The sequence below is a fragment of the Elephantulus edwardii genome, unplaced genomic scaffold, assembly GCF_000299155.1.
Source record: "Elephantulus edwardii isolate Elephantulus edwardi_28Jun2011 unplaced genomic scaffold, EleEdw1.0 scaffold00032, whole genome shotgun sequence".
Classification (NCBI taxonomy): Eukaryota; Metazoa; Chordata; class Mammalia; order Macroscelidea; family Macroscelididae; genus Elephantulus; species Elephantulus edwardii.
In genome coordinates this window covers 21,670,650-21,695,899 of record NW_006399782.1, presented here as the reverse complement: position 1 = coordinate 21,695,899, position 25,250 = coordinate 21,670,650, and the positions used below count along the sequence as shown (strand labels likewise).

Here is a 25,250-nt window from a genome sequence, read left to right as displayed (position 1 = left end):
GTTCATTGAAATGAAAAAAGAAACTAAATTAAAAAAAAAAAAGAGAAAAGTGAACTGGGATGTGTAGGGAGGAAATGTACAACAATGAATGAAGGGATATTCAAGTTTTCTGTAATCTTTCATTAAAATATCAATAAAAAATTAAAAAAGAAAACAAATGACATAAAAAAGTATATATGCAAAACCAAGAGCCTACATCTTTCTCAATAGAGGGATATTAAAGACATTCATTCTCCTTGAGAACAAGCAAGAATGCCCATTATCACCTCTCCTATTCAATATAATACTGGAAGTATTAGCGAGTATTAGTGAGAGGATAAGACAATACAAAGAAATGAAAGGTATACAAATTGGCAAAAAGGAGGTCAAACTATCTTTATACAGATGATATGATAGCATACTTAGAAAACACCAAAGATGAAGTAAAACTATTGGATATAGTCGACTAAGTCAGCCAAGTAGTAGGGTACAAGAACATATAAAAATCAGTTGGATTTTTCTACAGTGACAAAGAGAATATAGAAATGGAGCTAAGAAAACAACACTGATTACAATAGCTAATCACAAGATTAAATACTTGGAAATAAATCTAATTAAAGACACAAAGACCTGTTCAAAGAAAATTATAAGATTACTACAAGAAACAAAAACAGACCTGGATAAGAATATACCATGCTCATGAAAGACTTAATATCGTGAAAATGACAATTCTCCAAAGCAATCTAAAAGTGCAATCCTGAGAAAGATACCAGTTCTATTCTTTAATGAGATAGAAAAGGCAATTTCTAATTTTATCTGAAATGGAAAGAGACCCTGAATAAGCAAAACATTACTGAAAAAAAAAACAAGGTAGGAGGCATCATAACCCCTGATCTCAATTCCCACTACACAGCTGTGGTAATGAAGACAGCATGGTACTGGTACAGTGACACACATAAATCAATAGAATAGAATTGAGAATCCAGAAATCAGGGCTCATCTACCTATGGTCAACTGATCTTTGACAAGGACACAAAATCAGTTAAGTGGGGAAATGTCAATCTCTTTAACAAATGGTGTTGTCAAAATTGGAAAACTACGTGCCGAGAACTTAAGCAAGACCCTCAACTCACTTCATACACAAAAACCTACTCAAGGTGGATCAAGGACCTAGAAGAAAAATCAAAGACTATAAAATTCATCAGAGAAAGGCTAAGAAGAACTTCCAGAAGTTAAAGTAGACTTTAGAAGTGGCCATGGCACCAGGGAGATCATTGTTGAAGTCTGAAGGTTCCTGGCTAAAAGTAAAGAATACCAGAAGAATGTCTATTTATGCTTTATTGATTATGCAAAGACATGTGACTGTGTGGATCATAACAAATTATGGCTAAATTGAGAAGAATGGGAATCTCAAAGCACTTAACGGTACTCATGTAAAACCTCTAACGAGACCAAGAAGCTGTTGTGTGAGTTAATCTCAGTACTATCAAAAGCAATCTACATACCTAGCAACTTCAATTTGGATCCAGTCATCATTGTTCACAGAGATGGAGAAAGTAAGCACCAAGTTTTATAGAAAATGAGACTGCAGATAAGCAAAGCACTACTGAAGAAGGAAAACATTAATAGGAGCTCATAAACTTTGAATCTCACAACTTACTACACTGCCATGGTAATGAAAGCAACATGGTTGTGGTACAGAGACAGATACTCAGATCAATGGAATGAAACTGATAATCCAAATGTAAATCCACTCATGGACAACTGATCTTTGACAAACAGATGAACTCTGCTGAATGGAGAAAATGACAGCTTAGTCAACAAATAGGAAGCTCTGGTGGCCCAATGGTAAGAAGCTGTGCTGTAATCCCAAAGGCATACAATTTGAATCCACTAGTTGCTCTGTGGGAGAAGGAGGGCATTCTTCCACATGATTTACTGCCTCTGAAAACCAACTGAAGGGTCAGAAATGGGTCAGTTCTGATTCAAAAGCACACAACAACAGTCAACAAACAGTGCTGGCAAAAGTAAACATCTATTCTTAAAAAATGGAAATTTTTTTCCCTCTGTGGAAAACAATGTTAAGTGAATTAAAATCCAAGCTATAGACAGGGAGAAAACATTTTAAAATCATGTAACGAGTAAAAGACTTGATTCAGGATATATCAAGAACTCTTAAAACTTAATAACAGGAAAACAACTAAAACACTAGGTAAAAGATCTGAGGAGATATTTCACTACAGAGGATATACAGACAACAAAGAAGCATGAAAAGATTTTCAGCAGTATTTATCACTTGTTGTGTATCATAGAGTCTCTGGTGGATTTTCAGAGGCAGTTAATCGCATGGGAGCAGACTGCCCATCCAACCTTCTCTCCCACAGAGCCGCTGATGGCCTCAAACCGCATGCCTTTGGGATTGCAGCACAGCCTCTTGCCACTAGCCCACCAGAGCTCTATTTAGCAATAGAGAAATGCAAGTAAACAAAACAACCCACAATTACAGTTGCTGATGACAGTAGAGAGCCACAGGATATACAATTCATTACTAGGGCCAGGGGGATGAAAAACTATAGAGTCATTTTTGAAGACAGTCTAGCTAAGTTAAATACAGGAGTACCACACTGCCCAGCAGATAGCTAATTATTTACTTAAGTGAATTCAACATATGTCTAAGTAAAAACCTAGGCATGAATGTTTATAGAAGTTTCATTCATTGGTAACAAAAACTGGAAATAATTTTAACAGATGAATAGACAAACAATTCAGATAATGAAATAATGGTGAAAAAAAATCCAGATGAATTACTACTGCTTGGAATAAAAAAGAAATTAATAACTTTTTATTCATGCAATAATATGAATAAATTTCAAGTAATTCTGCTAAATAAAAGAAGTCATATTGTATAAGTCCATTCATTCATATGACCTTATGGAAAAGGTAAAACCATAGGGACAATAGAGCAATGGTTTCCAGAGGCTACGGGTGCGGGGAAGTATTTATTAAAAATTAACCCACAAAAAACCTTTTAGGGTGAATGAACTGTTTTAGATAATATAAGATGATAGATGCCTAATTATAAGCATTGTTAAAATCCAAAGAATTGTACACCACAAAGACTGAATTTAATCCTGGCACACAAACAGAAATATCAATCAGGATGTCAGGGATTCCAATATGGAATGTAGATCATTACAAATGGATGGCAAAACTGTGCTCAAAGAGGTAGGGGGAAAAATAGCAGTTGACCTAAGTTAACTATGGAAAATTATGCTTTTACTGGCAACTATGAAGTTAAAGGAATTGCTTTAAAAGCAATTTTAAGCAATTGCTTTAAAAGTTAAAGGTGTTGCTAGGCTGTTAACAAAAAAGTAGGTGATTAGAACACAACAGCCGTTCTGCGGGAGAACGGTGTGGCAATCTGCTCACGTGAAGATTACAGTCTTGGAAACCCTATGGGACAACTGCAATTTGTCCTGTAACATCACCAAGAGTTGGAATCAACTCGATGGCAACAATCACAAGTAAAGTTAAAATAAAAATGGACTGTATAAAAACATTATACTCTATAAGGCAAATTTGTTTTTCAAGTTGGTTAATAGTTCTAAAACGGCCTATAGCTATACTGGAGTTGGACAAATAACTAAATGTATGGTGGATGCCAGGCTTCACATTGTCAGGAGGGAAGTTGCAGTTCTCTGTTAATGGACTGCTCCAGTCATTGAATTGAGAGGATTCAATAGCAGGAATTGAGAATGAATTTTCAGCAGCAAAGCAGCAGCAGTAAATGCAGTACATGCCCTTCAGGCAAGAGATTATTATGCCAGCCTAGTGGAGAGCAATTACAGCAGCAGCTGGGACTGCTACTCTTTGGAACCAGAACCAAGAGCCTTTGCTCAAGCTTGCTGGAGAATTTATGGGGAAACATCATAATTTGCAGGACTACCAGTGTTTTGTTAACACCAGCCTCAAGCTGCAAGGCTGAAGGCTGAAGGGCCTGTGAGCACACTTCAGAAGCTGTCCTGACTAAGAAACTGTATTCTGGTATTGTATTCCCTAATAAACCCCATAATTGTTCTGTGTGGTCTGTAAGCTACTCCAGTTGCTTTCGGACCTTGATGAGCAGTTAATATTGGTGTTGGAATTAGTAGAAACAGGAAAGGGGGCGGCGGGGGGGACCAATTCTAACCTTTATAAAGGTCAGACTCGGCCATTCTCAAGTTGCCAATACTCTTTTTTACACAGTTGTTTTAATATTTCTTAACCTTTCTACAATGAGTAGAGATTATTTTCACTATGAAAGGACAGCATTTTTATGCTATATTTAAAAAACTGTCTAAGTGGTTTGTAGTAGCATGGTCCCTAGAGGGTTCTATGGTTAGATAATATGTGGCAACTTGAAATACAGTGTGTTTACTCTGAAGAGTCATAATGCCTGCTTGCATAGTAAAGGAAGATTTCTATGAAAATTTCTTAATTTCTCAATAATCTCAACAGATCTTGCCTTCTACTGTCAGCTATTCTGGCTGATGTGGCAGGTTTGGAATTTTTGGTCTTATCTTTTAATTATAATATCCTTGAAAGTAACAGCTTTGTTCCTTACCTGTGTGTGTGTGTGTGTGTGTGTGTGTGTGTGTTTCCCTCCACTTGTTCCTTCACTTATTCATGTATTCAGCACATTTCCTAGATCTTATTTTATACTAGGCACACTAGCACAGAATGAAAAAAACCAGTAAGAAACCAAGACTGGTGCCTTGGCTGTGTGGCAATTATCATTTAGTTGGGGATGCAGAAAGTAAAAAAACAATCACAAAATATATTTGTCCTTACAAGCACTGATAGTGATCTGAAGGAAAGATAATATTATGTGATAAAGTAGGATTTAACTCACCTTGGGATATGGAAGAGAGTGGGGTGGGTAAGAAAGATTAAAGACTTCTGGAAGACGCCATGTTTGAGTTAAGATCTGAAGATGTGGTAGTTAAAGAGACTAGAGAGGAGGAGAATGTTCCAGACAGATAATCTGGGGTGGGACAGGTGAACAGCATCAAAGTATTGCACATAATAGGCAAGTTGAATGATTAAGTTAGATGACCAGACAGACACTACTAACCATTTTCTTCAGTCTCTTTTCTTCTCGCCTTCTTTCAAGCTGAGCAATTTTTTCTTCCACCTCCCTCTTCTGACGTTCCTCCTCTTGGGCTTTTAATTGGGCCTGATGAAGATTAGAATTTGTGAAAATGAGAAATTTCCCATTTGTATGGAAAAACACTCTTTTATGATGAGGAAAGTCAAGCATGGACTACATACTGCAGTATGGAAGCTGACCCATCAGAGATGGAAGATGTATAAAACGATTTTACAAGATAAGACAATTTCTTTTCAATTCTTAACTTCAACTGTGAAATAAAAAAAGTAAAAAAAGTTTTCTTTCATCAAAAAAGTCACTCTTGGAACTGTTCATTTGTCTTGCTAGCTATAATTTTCTTCTGATAGCCTGAGACAAAACTTTGGAAAATGAGAAATATGCCCCTTGGGCAATAACTATTTCCCCTTGCAAACTTAACAGGGTAGAAATCTATCTATACAACACTCTAGTCTTGGTTATGTGTTTATCTCCCTGTTTGCTAGGTCCCATCAAGTTTTGTAATGTTTTCTTTCTACAAGATGCAATGATGCTGGTGTTTTCTTCCTTTATCTTTCTAAATTTTTCCACAAAGTTCATGCTGGTTGGCTTTACTTTATTATCTCTAAAAACCTGGATAAGCAAGTGAGATTTTATTGTTCAATAAAGACCTACACAGATCATTTTGCTTGCCTCAGTTTGCATTCTGTATTTATTACCAGTTTTTCCTCTTCTTGTTTTTTCTTCCTCTCTGCCAAGATACGCCTACGTTCAGCTCGCTGAATTGCTCTCTCTTCCATGGCTAAAAAATAGTATCAGAGTTCCAATATCACAAAATAAGGAACACTGCAAAAGAAAAGTCACCATTCTATAGTAAAATATAATGTTACCACTAGGAGTTTGTTGCAAGTTGAATGTTCCCAATCTCAGAAAATAAGTATTATGCATTTCAATGCATAATTTAAATTGTAGCTTTCCAGGGTAAAGACCTACAAACCCAAATTTAGCAGTAATCACTAATTTATAGATTATGGGTATTTTTACATTTTCACTAGTATAGCTGATTGCTGACATAAATAAGATATACCCTGATAACAGGCTTTTATTATCTGAAACCTAGAAATAAGAATTTTAATTTAACAATACATTTGATGACTACAGACAATTTAATTATAGCAAACAAATACTTTCAGAATAAAATAATTCTTCAAAACCCATTAAGTGAGTCTGCTAATTTTTTTTAAACTCTCCATACATATGTCTGTATATGTAACAACAACAACAAACAAACTAAAGTTTGGGGTCACAATGAATGTATTTTAATCTAGTTTTCAGGGCTGGGTATCCAGATGGGCAGGAAATGGAACGATACCAGGCATTTGGAGAACTGGCATCTGAACGAATCTGAGTGTCAGACTTGTGTTCTTGACAGTCGACTAAGTATTGATCCAAAAGAAACAAATGTGCAAGATGCTCTGATAATATGACTCTGTAATCACTTGGGGCTTTCATAGGAAAGGCGGCATGGGAAAGAGGGGCTCAGAGTTCTGCTTTCCTAAACCAGTCAATAGTAGTTATTCTCAGTTTCCTGTGCCACATTAAAAAGAAGAAAATATAATTTCTAATTTTAAAAATTAAGAAGCAAAAAACTTCACCACTCTCTTAATTCTTAAAGTACAAAATTTGCTGCAAAATAGTGGTGGTGGTGCCAAAGATGGTGGGTACAAGAATATCTTTAAGAGACGGAAGAAAGGGACTACAAAATCAAAGTGAGAGACTCTTGAAAAGAAGAGACTGGAAATATGCTCCTTTTCTCTACTTTCCCAAACATCAGTCATTGAAGGTTATTGGAAAAGTCACCTCAGGCTCTAAAATATGCCTATACTTTGATCAAACAATTTTCCTTGCAAAGCCCTCACATTCAATTAAGCATTTTCCGATCAGTCTTAGGGTGGGCAAAGGTAGCATGAACCACTGCCCTGAGAGAGCCAATGCAGACTGTCAATTTCTTTTTTAATTGAGATTGATTGCTTGTTAAATGGAATTAATGTTAGAGCATTAATTGTGCCACAGCTGAAAAAGCAGATTTATAAGCCAGAATAGAGAGCTCTGAAGGCCGAGTGGTAAGAAGCTGTGCTGCAATCCCAAAGGCACGGGGTTTGAATCCACCAGCTGCTCCATGGGAGGGTGGGCAATCTCCCATGGGATTTACTGCCTCTGAAGACCCACTGGAAGGTCAGCAGTTCCAACTCAATAGTACACAACAACATTAGCATATACATGTACACACAAATAAGTATACACACCCATACATACATATTTACAGTAAATGACTTAAATACTGAGTAGGAATAATTAGCAGATTCACTAGGTGCGTTTTGACAAATGCTGACAGTACCATTTTCTTACAGTACCATTTTGTATAGTACAATTTCTATACACATTAGAAATGTTATCAGATTAAAATGTCTGCTTTAAGATTTCATGAATCAAAATCTGTAACAAAGGTGCAACTCATAAAATTGGGCAATAACTTGGATTATCATAAATGGAAGAGTATTATTAACCAAATCAAATGATGGGTGATTTTTATCAGTATTTATCCTCAGTGTTTTCTCATTAATATAGTAAGAATTTCAATAATTGTCCCACAACCCAAATTACTAGTTGCAGGAATGATACATTCTTTAGCAATTTTTGTATGTCTGCAGCCTGAGAAGGCATAAGGGGGGGGAAAACGGTACTTTCTGGGAAACTCCATTCCTCACGTGTCTACTCATCTGAGGCTCTGGTCACTCTTAGAAGCTGCACTATTACCAAAGAAGCTGAGTAGGAATGTGACGACACCTATACATACTATCCCCATCAGCCAGGAAAGCTGCAACAAGGAAAATGTGCCTGAAATATTTCATGTTGCGAATTCACTTGTGAATCAGACAAGATTAACTCAGATGTAGATTACAGAAATTTTAAATGCATACATTCCAAGGACTGTGACGATTTAGTTCCACCATGCTCTGCTGGAGAGAAGGAGAAGACTCCCACCCAACCCATCACCAAGACAACCTTGCCTTTCAATATGGGATGGGGCGCCATCAGCTGCCTTGTGTTCCTTCTGGGTCTAGAAAGAGAATTTTGGGAGTCACTTCTCTTGTCCTCAGTCCTAGAAGCAGCAGCAGGTGAACTAAGAGAAAAGAACGAAAAAGAATTCAGACCTATCAGTAACTGGATTCATTCAAACCCTTTATGGTGTTTATCTATTCTTTGACGCACTGGATGAGTAAATGTAACAAGGCAGAGAAAGGCTAAGCAACTGTCCTGAGTCTACACCATGAGCAAGGTACATGACTCTCATCCTTGTGCTGCCAGTAAGAAGGTTTGACACTTTTCATCCCACCATTTATCACACATACTGTTCGTTTCAAACATGTTTGAAACAGTTGTAAATGGTCTTGAGAAATTTAGAATCTTATTCTAGGCTCCATAAAAGCAAGTAATATTTAGCTGTATTCCAAATAACTACACATTTAAGCTAAGTAACTAGTTAGCCTAGGATTGTCTCCATCTGTACCTGATGTGGTATGACCTGACTCCTTTCTCAGCACTGAAAATGGACAGAGACCCAGAAACCTAGTTAGATCATGTAATTGTTATTCTCTTTCACTGGAGTAGCGACAGAGCTCCTCAGCCAAAGGCAGATACAATACAAATGGTGACTGTATAACTGGAACCTTATAAGCAACCACTTACTTGCCTTAAGTACCTATTTATATCTGTCGCATATCCACCACGATGTACAGGGCTTCTCTGAGAGTGTGGCATAAAAGAGAAGGAAAGGAGAGATCATCTGAGAGAGGAGAGACATCTGGAAGGAGGGCAAAGAAGTTCAGGAGCCTCTTTTCCCAGAGTGGAAACTGAAAAACCAATCTAAACAGTTTTCTGACACAATGAACATACTTAAGAAGTGTCTGACACACTCTTCTTGGTTCCTCTTCACTGACGTTTGACAGCTGGTGGCTACGTGCATCTGTGGCTGCAGACGCACTCTTTGCTGTCCACCGAGCCTCTGCCAGCCGCTGGTTTTCCTTCAGCTCAAGAATGATTTTCTCCTGTTCCTGAAGTTTCTTCTTTTGCTTCTCAATCAGCTGTTGCTGGAAGACGTGGCGGTTGTGAAAATGGCCTATGCACATGGGCTCTGTTTTCTGGCTGGTGACTCTGAGCTTTTCATTGCCACTAGCCTTCTGGAAGGAGGGCTCATTATCCACGGTCCTACACTCCTGATTGTCAGGTGTGTTTAAAGGAACATTCTGAAGAGGGCCCTGCAAGGTGCTCTTTGGTGATCTTTCCTGAGGAAGGGTGTGCACTGGTGGTTTTCCCCACAAAGAAGGCACAGCAGTCCCCTGAGAGAGAAGAAACATGTTGTAGGTCAGATATTGAAGGGCCTGTGCTAAGGAAAGCTTAGGCATTATTGTTGTGCTCAGTGGCACAAGCGCCCTACAGTCCAGCCAGAACTGCCCTGTGCTCCTGGTCTGGAGATCACAGAGGCTGTAGCTCTAACTCTATAAGCCTCTCCAAGAAGGAACATTATATTGTTCAGATCAAAAGCTGGCAGAGTGTAGGTACCCCAAGACAAACAATTCCCATGAGCCAGGTTATATAATGAAAATACACCCTTTTAAATCTCTAATATGGAGAGTTCATTTGTGAACGAAGCAACACTACTCACATATTATTCTCATTGCTGTGGAGTCAGAACCAGCTCATAGCTGACCCTCCAGAGTGTTTTCAGAGACTGTGAATTGCAAAGGAGCTGATTTTCCTCTAGTGGAGTGGCTGGTGGGTTTGAACCGCCAGAGCTGTCTCCTTTGGTTAAGCAGTACAATGACCCCAATACCACCTACAATACCAGCGTTCCCTCCAGATAGATTATATGTATTTTAATATACTTGAATTGACTAAATTCTGTTGAAAATTAGAAATTTTGTGGCTAATGACAATATAAACAGTCTATTCTTTAAAAAATAAGGAATATTTTAGCAAATCAGTCATAGTTCTATTCTTTGACTATCTCTCTTGCCACTAGAAAATTATTTATTCTGGTGAGTTTACTTATTCTAAAATTAAGGCCTGAATTAAAGCCTAGTTTATAGTCTACAGCTATTTTTTTAACTCTGTGAGAAACATTTAAAAATACAGTATCGCTCAGTAAATATCTGCATTACATAAGAATCATGCTACCTAACTATATTTTTGGTGACGAGTAGTGGCCCAGTGGTAAGGAGTTGCACTGCCAACCCAAAGGTAAGCAGTTCCACCATTAGCTCCTGGGAGAACGACAGGCAGTATCCTCCCATGTGATTTATAGAAAAACCACTGGAGAGTCAGCTATTGGTCAGTTCTAATTTGCCAGCTAAATACAACAACAATTATGTTTTTTATATGACATTGGGTAAATTTGCTGTGAATGTTTTTAAAGGGTTAGAAGTGAAAATTTCATTTTGAGAACTAAAGTGCACCTGAACCAAGTCATGATATTTTCAGTTACCTCATATGTATCTGAAAGTTGGACAATGAATCACAAAACTGGAGAAGAAGTGATGGCTTTCCATTAGTTGGCAAAGACTACTGACTATCCCATGGACTGCCAGAAGAACAAACAAATGTGTCTTACCAGAATGCTCCTTGGAAGTGGGGATGGCAAGACTGTGTTCTTTGGACAAGTTAACAGGAGGGACCAGACCTGGAGTAGGAGATCATGCATGGACAAAGAAGAGGACCCTCAAGAAGATGGACTCATCCACACGGAGGTTACAACAAAGGCTCACTTAGTGTAATGACTGAGAGGATGGCACAAGACCAAAGTAGTGCTATGATCTCTCATACGAGGGGTAGCTATTACTGACTGAATGGCTTCTAACAAAGACAACAATATCTTTCACGAATGTTTCGCTTAAGAGTTTAAAAAGAATCATATACATCTCTTTTACTAAATGGAGGCTCATAAAGGAAACAGAATTCTTACTTAGGAAACTTAACCTGGTCAAAATAATGTCATTGTTAAAATGTCTCTTCCAGAATGGTTTCATTCCATGGTCTAAGATCTGACTCATTCTGATTTTGTCATCTGCAGAGGTATAAGGAAAAAAAAATACAGCCAATTCCCTAATTATAAGAAGCTTCTAAGTGTTCTATGTGTTGCCCTAGCAGGGTACAATACTCAGGTACTTTAAAATATTACATTTCATAATGATGAAAATGCTTTCTACAGGCCCAAGTAAAGTAAAAGGATCTGATATCTGGAAACTTTGACAAAACTAAGTACATTTTTAATACAGCCTTTCAGTTCAGAAATGTCAGTGGACATTTATTTATGAGAACACCTACTTAAGAAATTTAGCATCAAGCAGGGTATGTATTTTTAGGCTCTTTTAAACTTTTTGGTAATGATATGTTATTACCCAGCAAGACTAAGCAAAAGCTTTGAGTGTAGCAACAGGATTTCTTTTGGATCATGATAACTTTTTAAAGTGAAAATAAGAGAACAAAAGAAAAGCTTAATGGTACAGATTGTACTTAATAGAACAGGACTGAACAGTCTGGCTTAATTAGAGAAAATCACCTATTTGCTAACTGATAATTTTGAAAAATTTCAAGGTATAATACGTGTGTTCCTGGTACCTGAGTTCCTATGAATATATAATTAATAAGCACCTAACTAAAGATTTTGTATTTTCATTTGTTCAAGTTATACTCTACACTTTGGAAAAGTAATTAGAGTTTATCAAGTAACCTAGAGAGATTATTATAGCCCTGAATTTTCATTAGCTCTCTTTTTTTTAACATATTCTTTTCTTGATAAAATTTTCTGCTACTGATTACAGAGCTCTACAGGCCTCTTTTTTAGTTAAGTTGTGTGTGTGTGGACGTGTGTATGCACATGATTGCCGTTCTATGTGCTGTAGAGTCAAAACCAACTTATACTAGATACTCAGGTGGGTTTTCAGAGGTTGTAAATCATACAGGAGAAGACTGTCTACTGTTCTCCCTCAAAGCAGTTGGTGGATTTGAACCATCTGCCTTTGGTTTAGCACAGGCCACCTGCCTTTGCGTTACCCAGTAGGCCACCAAAGTTCCATATGTATATGATTTATATAGATCGCGATGATACACACACACACACACACACACACTGTTTTGGATAGGTTAAAAAAACCCACTTTCTGTTGACTTCCCCCCTGCCTCCTTTAAAGATACTAACAGTAGAACTTTGTAAGCTGAAATGTTCCACACAGCTATTTCTTAAGATAGAAGCCTCTCCTGGGTTTCCATGAAGACAAAATTATCTAACTGACATAAAGGTTGATAAATTGCCTAGGGGAAGGGACCAAAAATGTTATATAAGTCCCAATAAGCATCCTCATGATGCCCTGTTTGCTGAGAGACTAAATTTAAATTAAAATCAGCCTATCCTGCTAGCAGTAATCAGGGTAAAAGCAAGACTGGGACCCTCTAGTGCCCAACTTAATTACGAGTCTAAGCTAGTATTTAACAGTATTGCAGGGAGGGGTAACTGAAGAGAGGGCAATGACCTTCTTTAAAAGGCTTTCTAAGCATGACAGTTAACACTACTACCGAAGCATAAACTATCTTCTTAAAAAAATGAACAAATGTGGATAGGATGGAGCACCATAAATAAATCAACAAAGCATGGGAATAATTGGAAAAACTATTTGCACTGATAATCTTAAATCTATAAAGAGCTCTTGTAAATAAGGAAATGATAATTGAACAGAAAAACAGACAAAAGATATGAAGAGACAAATCACTGTGTCTCTCTAGCTCCATCTATTTAGATGACTAATATAAAGTTTAACCTCTCAATATAACAGAAGAAATGCAAATTTTGAATAAACAACATGAACAAACTTGTATGTGACAATTGAGCAAAGAGTAAAAAAACATGTAATCATGCAGAAAAGGAGGCACTTTTTACATTCTCTAAGTAGATGTTTATTCCAGGTAGAGAATCATGGATGTGTGCAAGGGTTGGCAATGGAAAGATCCACCAACTGCTCTGTGGGAGAAAGATGGGAAGTCTCCTCCCAAAAAGATCTGCAGCCTTGGAAACCCAACGGACAGTTATCATGACTTGTACTCAACTCTGTGGAAGTCAGTTTGGGTTTGATATTCACTGAAGTACTGTTTACAGCAAATAATTTAGATATCCACAGCAGAGATGAGTTAAAATCAATTCTATTTTATGGTGTAAGATAAAGTATTATGCAACACTTATAAAATGATGATGGCCATCCTTAACCATCAGGCTCACTTGTGGACATATGAAAACACACAAGGGCCCCATACTCAGGAGTCTTGGTATGTCTAGGTTTGTAGAATCCTTTCGGTTGGGAACTATTTTTCGCAGAATAGTTTTTAGTGAAATGAAAAACGTTCATGCTAGCCTGTGATAATTCAAGGGAAGAAAAGCAGAATAATTATATAACTATTAAAAAGAAAAAGTCATGGCCTTCATTTTCCTCTATTATGGCAGAGGATATCCTCACTGACCTGATTGAAGAAAATCTCAAAGCTATATTAAAAGAAAAAAATTTGCATAATCCTGAATAGAGAAGAGACTAGCTGGCTGTACATCAGCATCTTAATGGTAATTATCTCCAGGGTGATGAAATCATAACTATTTTTCTCCTATCAAATAGCTACAATTATTCTTTTTATTAGAAAAATAAAATTTAAAAATCTGCTCTCTTGTAAGTCTCAAGTTCACTTATAAAGGAAACATCTAGAAATCTAATCAGAGGAGTTTAGGAATTCTAAATAAACCTGTACCTATCTGTTCCTGAAGGGTCTTTCACTTAATTGCTTTAAATTCCCTCTGTACATTATGTCCTCATAAAGTCCCAACCAAGTTTATATGGGATTACAGAAAGAGATTCATTTCAAGAAAAATAAACCCTGACTGGAAGGTAAAACTCTATGCCTCATAGCAGTTCTAATCTTTTAGAATGCCCAGGCAATGCAATCTGACAACCTTGACACATCCTGGCTACAAAAATGCAAAGTTCAAGTGCAAATGTTTAACAAGCAGGAAGACCAAACAGAGGAAAAACAATGTACCTCTCCACTTCTTCCAGATGGATCCAGAGAGGTCGCTGCCTTCTCAAGCAGACCACTTCTGTGTGAAGACTCATTCGCGGTGAGCTTCCCGAGTGAAGCTGCTTTCAGCAGCACATCCATTTTCCTCCTGGTTTCCTCTTTCGTTAGAGCCAGAGCTCTCTTTTGGATCTCCACACGATGCCAATGCTGCCATTCTGCAAAGCAGTGTCGCAGAACTTGTTTCCTGTTATATTCAGTGGCCACTTGCTGTTTTCTAAGCAACAAAACACTTCCATTAAAATAAAGAAGGCATTTGTAATTTGTTAACTGGATGATGTAAATGAAAGAGAAGTGTAGGGCAGTCCCAGAAATGCCCCATCATAGTTCCTGTTTTTCTTTTATATAAGTCTTAATGTTGTTGTTATGTGCCGTCGAGTTGCTTGCGACTCATAGCGACCCTATGTACAACAGCCCTAAACTCTGTTCTGTCTTGTGCCAATCTCACTGTCTCCAACACACTCATCCTGATCTCCAGTCATTGGATCAATCCATCTCCTACAGTCTTAATAGAATTACTTTGTAAGTTCCCTAGAGCAAGGCTTTGACACCTTAAGGAATTACTTCTGAAGAAATCCTGTACTGTTCTCTCATGTTATGCTTCATCAAGTTATAAAGACTTTAATTTTTCCCCCCACCAGCTTCTGGATAGGAAGGAGGGGAAAAAATACATATATATATAAGTAACTTTTTAAAAAAATTGGTTTGCTTACAAAGCTTGTATACATTGTGTTTCACACTATTCTCCATTCACATTGTTTCATAAAGATGAATGCAAAAGGGCAAGCTTAGGAATCTAGGAAATTCAAAGGTTTGTGAAAAAGCAGAATCAAAACTATACTACTTAATATGTGAACTGTCAATAACTAGTTAGAGGTAAAGCTGACACAAACAAAACTATGAGAGTGGATGTCATAAAAGAAGGACTGCTCAGAGCAAAGATCCGGAAGAGAAGGCTTATTACCATACTGAGTATAGTAATATTCGGGAAGAAACGGGTTATAGACTGAAACACGTGAAAGGTAAAGACAAGGCATTTGCTTACCAGGAACACATACACAGTCTGTTTTTGATTCAGTCTCCTTCCTAAAGGAGGGTTCTCTTGATTCCAGGAAAGTTTATGAACATGGGAGGAAGGCATGACTGAGTGGAGCCGGGAACGAAGTCACTGCCTCCCAAATCCCCTTCCCCAGTGGGCACATCCTTTAGGTGATACATAGGAAGCAGCCAAGAATTTGAGATAGAGTATATTACTTGGAGAAGTGAGTTGTAGGTCTTGAAATGAATTATCTGGCACAAGTGATCAATTTTAAGGTTGAAAACTACTGTTTAAATGCTTACTTGGCTTTATCTTCTGAAAGCTGACTGGAATGAATCATTCTAACAGTGTTTGTCCATCTACTTCTGTTAAGCATATATGACACATACCTCTCCTCATAAACTCTTTGGGTCATTTTAATACCATCATATAGTTACTAAGTTAATCAGTCAGTTGAATATTTTTATAATTCTTTTTTAAAAAATATTTTTCTAATTCTTAACTGGCATTTTTTAACTGCTTACTCAGCAAGGAAAAAAGAAAAAAAACCCACCTCGTATACCATGATTCAATATTCAGGTTTGTGCATGTGTGCATATGCACGAAGCAAAAATATCTAACTGAAGTAGAAGTTCTACCAAACGATATTTACCTGTACTACAAGATATGCATTCTTGTAACTGCTTTTCTAGTTCTTTTAATAAAAGGGTTAAAATTCTCAATTTGAAAAAGTTAGAAAAAAATCACTTGAGTCATAGGATTTAACCTATGTCAAAGGAATTGGATGAAACAACCAATGTGTGAAGGTAGGGCCAACTGGGAAATTAACAGCAAATGTGACATCAACATGTTTCATTATATTTAATCACTTCCTTCTAAAGCACAAACAACAGAACTCAATAAATACACTGTGACTGGTAGGCTGATGCTTTTGCAATAAAAGTATTATACTGGAGGTAATAAATAAATCTGTTTTGGAAGAAGGAGGGGGAGAATGCTCCTTTGAAGTAAGGATGAGACCTGGTCTTCTGTACTTTGGACATGTTATCAGGAAGGGCAAGTTCCTGCAGAATATCATGCTTTGTAAACAGGCTGGCCAAAAAGATGAAGTACTTTAAGGAGGTGGACTAACACAGTGGCTGAAACAATGGGTCCAAACATAGCAACAACTGTGAAAATGACACAGGGCCAGGTAGTGTTTCCACTGTCTTTAGTCTGAAATGGTTCTAATGAACCAAGCAACAACAATAATAAGCGTTTATATACAGAATTTTGCATTAATGAAAACAAGCATCTAACATGAGACTGAATACTCTTTTAACTCTTAAGTTAAAATTTAAAGAGAAATAAAAATAAGTCAGTCACAACACAAGTAAGAACAACGCTACTGGCTACTTCTACTCTCTGTTCCTCATCCCCCAAATCATTGTATAGTGAAACAAACAGATCTGCATAACTTTACTGAAATAAACAGGAGCAAAAAATTTCCCCAAAATTCCTCTTAATGTGAAATTCCATTTAAATCAACCTGCTTAGGAAGGGGTGGCAGTGTACATTTTACCTGAAGTGTTAATCTCATGTTTTTTACAATATAAAAACTCAAGAAGAAGAATATTTAGACACATATTTCTGTAAATACAACAAAATGTCTAAGGAGAAAGAAAGTAAGTTAAAAAAAAATAAATGTATGTTGACTGTTTTATTCAGAACTCATTCCGTAATTGTTATGTAAGGGAGTTAAGACATCTATGTTTGTGAATTGAGGTGGAGAAGTTGAAGGCCCTACAAAAAGTCTGGATATTAATGCTCTTCTCTTCCAGGTACCTTCAGCAGAAGGACAACATTCTAAAAAAGCACTATATAAAAGATGATACTAAAATATTTATGGAAGTTAAAAAAACCCCCAAAAGATTTCTTTTAAAGAATCTTAGCCAGATATTATTTGCTTTTTATGTAAAGAAATGGTTTCAGATGGCAATAAAATTAAGGATAGATTTCTCTTACAGAAAACATCCTGCCTCAATGTGCTTCTAAACTGAAATCAGGGAATTTTGGCAAGTGTACATAAATTAATCAATCCAAGTATCAAACTGCATAAGGAGAAAGGCTGTCTTATAAGAAAAAGAAATAAAAAATATGAACAATGCTGCTTAGAATCCACACTCGGAAGGAGCCCTGGTAGTGTAACTGGTAGGCAGTTCCACTGCTAATCCAAAGGGAGTATCTCTCTGGCAGTACGAATCCACCAGCAGCTCCATGGGAGAGAAATAGCCAATCTCCTCCTGTGCAATTTATTGCCTTTGGGTTGGCAGCCGAGTCTCTTACCACTAGGCCACCAGAGCTCCCTAAAGATGACTGTTGTTGTTGTTATGTGCCGTCGAGTCGTTTTCTACTCATAGCGACCCTATGCACAACAGCCCTAAACCCTGCTCTATCCTGCGCCAACCGCACTGCCTCCGACACACCCATCCTGATTCCCCCAGTCACCGAGTTAATCCATCTCATAGAGGGTCTTCCCCTCCTGTGCTGTCCCTCCACCCTCCCAAGCATGATGTCCCTCTCCAAGGACCCGTCCCTCCTGGCAACATGTCCAAAGTATGTCAGACGAAGCCCCAGAATCCTTGCCTCCAAGGAGCAGCCTGGTTTAATCCTCTCCAAGATGAATCTGTTTGTTTTCCTGGCAGTCCATGGTACATTCAGTACTCTTCTCCAGCACCACAGCTCAAAAGCATCCACTCTCCTTCTGTCCTCCCTAGTCACTGTCCAACTCTCTGATGCATAACAAGCGATTGCAAATGCCATGGCCTGTATCAGGGTGCACCTTAGTCTCCAGAGAGACACCATTGTTCCTGAGTACTTTAGAGAGGTCTCTAATAGCAGACTTTCCCATCGCGATATGCTTCTTGATTTCCTGACTGCTGGTGCCAAGAATGTTAACCGTGGAGCCGAGCAAACTGAAGCTGTGAACAATCTCAATCTCTTCGCCATCCATCCTGATGCTACCAATTGGTCCAGTGGTGAGAATCTTTGTCTTCTTGACATTGAGCCTCAGTCCATACTGAAGGCTGCAGTCCCTGACCCTCCGCAGCAAGTGCATGAGGTCCTCCTCAGTTTCAGCAAGCAGGGTTGTGTCATCTGCATAACGGAGATTGTTAATAGATCTTCCACCAATCCTGATGCCACGATTCTCCTCATAGAGCCCAGCTTCTTGGATAGTCTGCTCTGCATACACGTTGAAAAGGTATGGAGACAGGATGCATCCCTGGCATACACCCTTCCCAATTTTGAACCATGCAGTGTTACCCTGCTCTGTTCTGACTACTGCCTCTTGATCCAAGTACAGATAACTAAAAAGTGTCTTCAATTTTGTAAAAGGAAGTGAGAGATGCTAAATAACCACAAACTAGTGATCTGATTAAATGCTGAAATTCTATGCAGATCATAAAAGGAGTTGTTGTTGTTGTGGCTGTGTACCAAATGGGTCGGGACTGACTCGTAGCTGACCCTCCAGTAGGTTTTCTGAGGCAGTAAATCGCATAGAAGATGACTGTCCATCTTTCACCTGAGGAGCAGCTGGCTGATTCAAACCAAGAGCCTTTGGGTTGACAGCACAATTCTTTACCATTGGGCAGGCCACCAGTAAGTGAGTCTATATAAGCTGGGTTGGGGATGGGCAGGTCCAGCAGGACTAGAGATGAATAAGCTAATACATTTAATAATACACCAAGTAGTCTCCAGGCAAAAGCAGATGATAACACAATTCTGTTTTAAAGTAAGCCAGGCAATGCAGCCCCAGTCCTCCTGCCTCTTGAATACACATCAGGAGTGGAGCTGACAGATCCCAAGTCACATGCCTTCTGGTCTCTCACCTGGAATTCCAAGTAAGCAGAGAGGGATGGGCTACTTAACAAGATTAACCATGAATCACTGACAGAATGCTGAAATCAGGAGTGCTTGCAATAAGGAATACTTGACAGTATATTTTCAAACTCAGCACCATTTCCCCGCCCTACTTCCATGCAAGCATGGCAAGTTTACCCCAGACTTTCTCCACATAAACCTGCCTAATAATGTGCTGACTGAACAGTTTCTCTTGCAATGGAACAATGCCCTCCTCTAGTCACATTCTGCTTTCCTCAGAAGGTAGTACCCATGACTTTCTATTTAAAAAATGCTCCTCAGGGGATTGTAGTGCATGACAGCCAAGTCTATGTCACTCCTAAGTATTTCTCTTATGTGCCTCCTGTTGAAATTATTTTTAGTATTAGGGTGTGAATGACTATTTTTTTAAGCTTCTCTATTTAGATTATAAACTCTCAAAAGGAAAATAATTGTTAATTTTTTTCCCCTGTCTCTCTAAAAGCTTACAGCCTAGGAAGCTCTAGGGGGCAGTTCTACTCTCTCATCTGGGGTTGACATAAGTTGGAATCAATTAGACAGCATGCATCATAGGAGCAAGTCTAGTCCAGCAAACACAAAGGTAAACCTGGCAAATTGCATATATCTGCAAACAAAATGAATAAATATATGGCAGACTGAATGAATGCTAGACGTTGAGGAATATCAAGGGGTCGAGTTTTCCACTGACCTATCACAGTATCCAAATGTCGCATCAGTTACACTGTGGGCACTGTTTCCAGAAGACACAGTTAAAGAATGCTAACGGTTTACTTGAGGGGAGAGGCAGACAATGCAATAAATTGAGGGCTACAGGAACAATGGGAAGGTCTTCAGGGACAAAGGGAAGGGATAAGAAAAAAAGTATTAGGGTAAGAAAAGGCAGGTAATTTTCAGCAAAGTAGGGCTCAGAAAAGGAATGAGGGGAATGTTGTAAATAAACACTTCTACTTCTCAATTTTATCAATGGCTGGCCAAAATTTAGGGAACAAAGGAGAAAATCTGCTACTTTCAAAAGTCAACATGCTACGGGATTTTGCAAGATAGTTCAGATTCTAATACATCACATGCAGCATATATCTAACACAAATCCTCTGTTAGAGTTTGGAAGTCTGTTCATGTTGAATTGTATCATAATAATGTCATTCAATATTGCATTTAAATTTTATTATATTATTACCATTGTTGGTGTTGTTATGTGTCAAGATGCCTGCGACTCATAGTGACCTTATGTACAAGAGCCCTAAATCCTGCTCTATCCTATGCCAACATCACTGTCTCTGACACACCTACTCCTGCCACCTCAATCATTGAATCTATTAATCTCATAGAGGGTCTTCTCATGTGCTGTCCCTCCACTCTCCCAAACATGATGTTCCTCTCCAAAGACTGGTCTCTCCTTACAACAGGCCCAAAGTATGTCAGACGAAGCTTCAGAATCCTTGACTCCAAGGAGCATTCCGGCTTCACCTTCTCCAGGACAAACCTGTTTGTTCTCCTAGTAGTCCACGGTATATTCAACACTCTTCTCCAGCACCACAGCTCAAAGACATCAATTATCTGTCTATCACCCCTAGTCACTGTCCAGCTATCTTATGCATAACACACAACTGTGAAGACTATAGCTAGGATCAGGCACACCTTAGTCTCCTGCCTGATGTCGTTGCTCTTCAGTAGCATGGAGAGGTCCCTGACAGTTGACTTTCCCAATGCAATTCGTCTCTTGATTTCCTGGCTGCTGGAACCAAGAGTGTTAGCTGTGGAGCCAAGCAAACTAAAACTGTTCACTATCTCAATCTCTTCACCATACATACTGATGCTGCCAACTGGCCCAGTGGTGAGAATCTTTGTTTTCTTGGTGTTGAGCTTCAATTCATTATGAAGGCTGCAGTCCTTGACCCTCTGCAGCAAGTGCTTCAGGTCCTCCTCAGTTTCAGCAAGCAGGGTTGTGTCATCTGTATAACACAGGTTGTTGATGAATCTTCCACCAACCCTGATGACACATTCCTCCTCGTACAGCCCAGTGTCCTGGATAATCTGTTCTTCAGACAGACTGAAAAGGTATGGAGGCAGAATACATCCCTGGCACACTCCCTTCTCAATTCTGAACCATGCAGTGTTTCCTTGTTCTGTTCTGACAACTGCCTCTTCGTCCAAGTATAGGTTTTGCATGAGCATCGTCAAATGTTCTGGGATTCCCATTCTTCTCAGAGTCAGCCATAGCTTGCTGTGATCCAAAAAGTCAAAAGCCTTTGCACAGTCAATAAAGCACAGATAGACATTCTTCTGATACTCTTTGCTTTCTGCCAAGATCCATCTAACATTATCTATAATATCCCCAGTACCACGACCTCTTCGAAATCCAGCCTGCAAATCTGGCAGTTCTCTGCTGATGTGTTGCTCCAGTAGTTTTTGGACAACTTTCAACAGAATCTTGCTTGCATGTGATATTAATGATACTGTTTGATAATTTACACACTCTGTCGGGTCACCTTTTTTTGGAATGAGAACAAATATTGATCTCTTCCAGTCAGTTGGTCATCGGGCTGTCCTCCAGATTTCTTGGCACAACTTAGTGAGCACATCCAGGGCAGCATCTGTTTGTTGAAATATGTCAATTGGTACAGTGTCATAATTACCTTTAAAATTACTGGTGGCTTAGGTGTTGAGTTGACAACCACTAAATTGGCACACTGGTTGAGCTGCCAACCAAAGAGGCTTAGTGGTTGAACTGCCAACCAAAGGCGGGCAGTATGAATCCACCAGCTGCTTCATGGGAGAAATGGGCAATCTCTTCCTGTGCAATTAACTGCCTGTGAAAACAAGCTGGAGGGCTAATTATGAATTACTTCTGACTGAATAGAACATACCAAAAAGCAACACCTCTAAAAGAAAAAGAAAGATAATAAAAATAGAATGATCATGTACAGCAATGTTCATACCAGCCTCATTCACCATTGCAAGAATATTGAAACAGCCCAGATGTCCAAACACAAATGAATGGATTGGGAAATTATGGTATATTCAGAAATGGAATTCTAAGCAGCATGCAGGAGCAATGATTTTGTAAATTATTACCTAACTTGGGAGTATTATACTGAGTGGACTCAGTCCCATAAAGACAAAATATTGTATAAAACCACTATTGTTCTCTCCTGACACCACCGACCCATGCAGGGACCTCCTTTCCTGAAGCTGTCAGCCCACACCGAGAGCTCCCCTGCTGATGCCAATACCCTGCTCTGGGACCTCCTTTTCTGATGCTGATGCCCCTGCTGGGACCTCCTGACACAATGTGCACTGGGAGTGAGAAGGTGGAACTTGAGTGAGGTACTTTGTGGAATTCACTGCTGTTTGGATGGATCACATGGGGTCCCTTAAACTCAATCAGAAGGGAGTGTGACTGCTAAAGCTCATTCCTGAAGGGAAAACCAAGGCTCACTGGTTTTCCAATCAGGTCTCAGCGCTCTGCCTTGCATCTCCTCAGGTCCAGTCCATCAGCTGCCTTTAGCCCGGAGCACCTTGGGCTAGCCTAGCTATGGCAGTTGTCAGACAGAGGGGGCTGCTTTCACAGGCCTTTTCTCTATTGAACTAAGTAGATCTTCTGTTGGGTCAGAAGGCAGAGAGAAACCTAGATAGGGTAGCTGTCTACCCTCTTCTGGAGTGGTGCCATCAGATCAAGAACCTGCTATTGCCTCAGACATGAAAAACTACCACAGCAATGTCATGTAGGAAGCAGGCTACCTCACCCACTACACAAACCCAAAACAAGATGCCACTCACAAAAAGTGGCACAGTATCAATGGAATTCCTGAAGCCAAAAAGTCTAGAAAGATGAGACTTTCTGACACAACTTAAAAGAACGATGACTGAATATTTCAATGGGTGAAAGACAAACTTCAAGAATTACAGGACAGTGAAAGCAAAAACCAAGAGAAGCTTAAAAAAACAACAACAATCCAAAACAAGGCAGATAAAACAAATGAGGCATTAGAGGCTCTGGAAAAAACAAGAAACCACAATCCAAAATATGTACACCAATGTTTCGGATGCTGTCAACATGGTGGAAGGACACATGAACAGGGTTGAAGAGATGGAACACAGAACCAGTGATGAAAGAATTGTCACTACTGATTTTTAGCACAAAAAGCAGAACCAAAAATGAAGGAAAAAGAAGAAAACATAAGAATAAAATGGGAGACAATCAAGAGAAATAACACACACTTAATTGGAATCCAAGAACAGGAAGAAGAAACTAAAGGCATTAAAAAAACTGTGGAAGAATTATTAGAAGAAAACTTTCAGGCATAATGAAGAATGAGATAACATATGTTACGAAGCTGAGAGAACACCATATAGAATAGACCCCAAAGGAAAAACACCAAGACATATTATAGTCAAATTTGCCAGAACCAAAGATAAGGAGAGAATTCTGAAAGCAGCAAGGGAGAAACAAAGAGCAATCTATAAGGGAGAGCAAATAAGAGTAAGTGGCAATTTCTTAGCAGAAATCATGTGAGAAAGAAGACAATGGAATGACATATATCGAACACTCAACACAATTGTCAACCAAGAATACTGTATCCAGCAAAATTGTCCATCAAATATAAAGGAGAGATCAAGATATTCCCAGAAAAACAGAACCTAAAGGAGTTTGTAAAAACAAGACCAGCATTGCAGGAAACACTGAGAGATGTCCTTCTTACAGAGATGCCACAGAAGCAGAATGGACCAAAGTAACGAGCAACACCACCCAAAAGAACTCAACAAAATTATAAGAACAAAACCTTACCTCTTAGTAATCATGCTGAAAGTGAATGGTTTAAATGTTCCACTGAAGAGAAAAAGAGTAGCAGTTTAGATAAAACCCCCAAACCCATTAATATATTGTACCTGAAAAATGAAGATAAAGAAAGACTAAAAGTAAAATGGTGGGAAAAAATATACCAAGCAAATGGCAACCAGACAAAAGCAGGAGTTGTGATATCAATATCTGAAAAAATAAATTCAATGCAAAAACTATGACAAGGGACAAGGAAGGTTACTACATAATGATTAATGGGTCAACAGAACAAGAAGACATAATAATAAATATCTATGTACCAAATAAAAAACCTGCAAAATATATAAAACAAACATTAACAAAACTGAAAAAGGAAATAGACAACACTACTACAGTAGTTGGAGACTTCAATACACCACTCTGAAGAAAAGACAGAACTTGCAGAAAAAAACTAAACAAAGATGCTGAAGAACTAAACCACACAATAAACCAACTCAATCTCATAGATATTTATAGTCTAATGCACCCAAAAAGAGTTCAATATATCTTCTTCTCCAATTTGCATGGAACGTTCTTGAGAACAGATCACATTTTAGGTAACAAGGCAAGCATCAATAAATTAAAAAAAAAACATAGAAGTAACACAAAGCATCTTCTCAGACCACAATGCTACCAAATTAGAAATTAATAACAAGAGGGTAAAGGAGAAAATACCATTTGGAAGCTCAACAACACCTTGTTCGAACATGAGTGGATACTAAAAGAAATAAAAAATGAAATTAAATGTTTCTTGAAACAAATGATAGTGAAAACACCACTTATCAAAACTTCTGGGAAACAGCCAAAGCAGTAATCAGAGGTCAACTTATAGCAATAAGCAAACATATTAAAAGACAGGAAAAATGACCATTGACTCTCAAACCCACACCTCCAACAAACTGAAAAGGAAGATCAAGAAAACCTGACACCCCACACAAAACCAAAAATAAAAATTAGGGCTGAAATAAATGAAATAGAAAACAGAAAAACAACTGAAATCATTAACAAAACCAACAGTTGGTTCTTTGAAAAGGTCAATAAAATCAACAAACCACTAGTAAAAATAACAAAAGAAATGAAGGAAAAGAGAAAAAGAATCCAAATATAAGATGAAACAGGGAATGTCACAATGGAACCAATGAAATATTATAAAATATATTTCACAATGAAATATTATAAAAAAACTAGATTGAGATTGTTCAATGCTTCAGTTTGCT

At 38.3% G+C, this 25,250-nt stretch overlaps 1 protein-coding gene across 1 annotated transcript in view; it reads right to left on the bottom strand.

The window, feature by feature from the left end:
* Nucleotides 1-25,250, bottom strand: part of KIAA1407 (KIAA1407 ortholog) — a 152,180-nt gene that overhangs the window by 35,537 nt on the left and 91,393 nt on the right. Inside the window, exons 8-12 of the mRNA XM_006884323.1 lie at nt 14,240-14,492; nt 9,062-9,504; nt 8,176-8,288; nt 5,824-5,906; nt 5,093-5,194 (exon numbers count right to left, since the gene is read on the bottom strand). Coding sequence (XP_006884385.1) covers nt 5,093-5,194; nt 5,824-5,906; nt 8,176-8,288; nt 9,062-9,504; nt 14,240-14,492 — 994 coding nt within the window. The remainder of the gene's footprint in view (nt 1-5,092; nt 5,195-5,823; nt 5,907-8,175; nt 8,289-9,061; nt 9,505-14,239; nt 14,493-25,250) is intronic.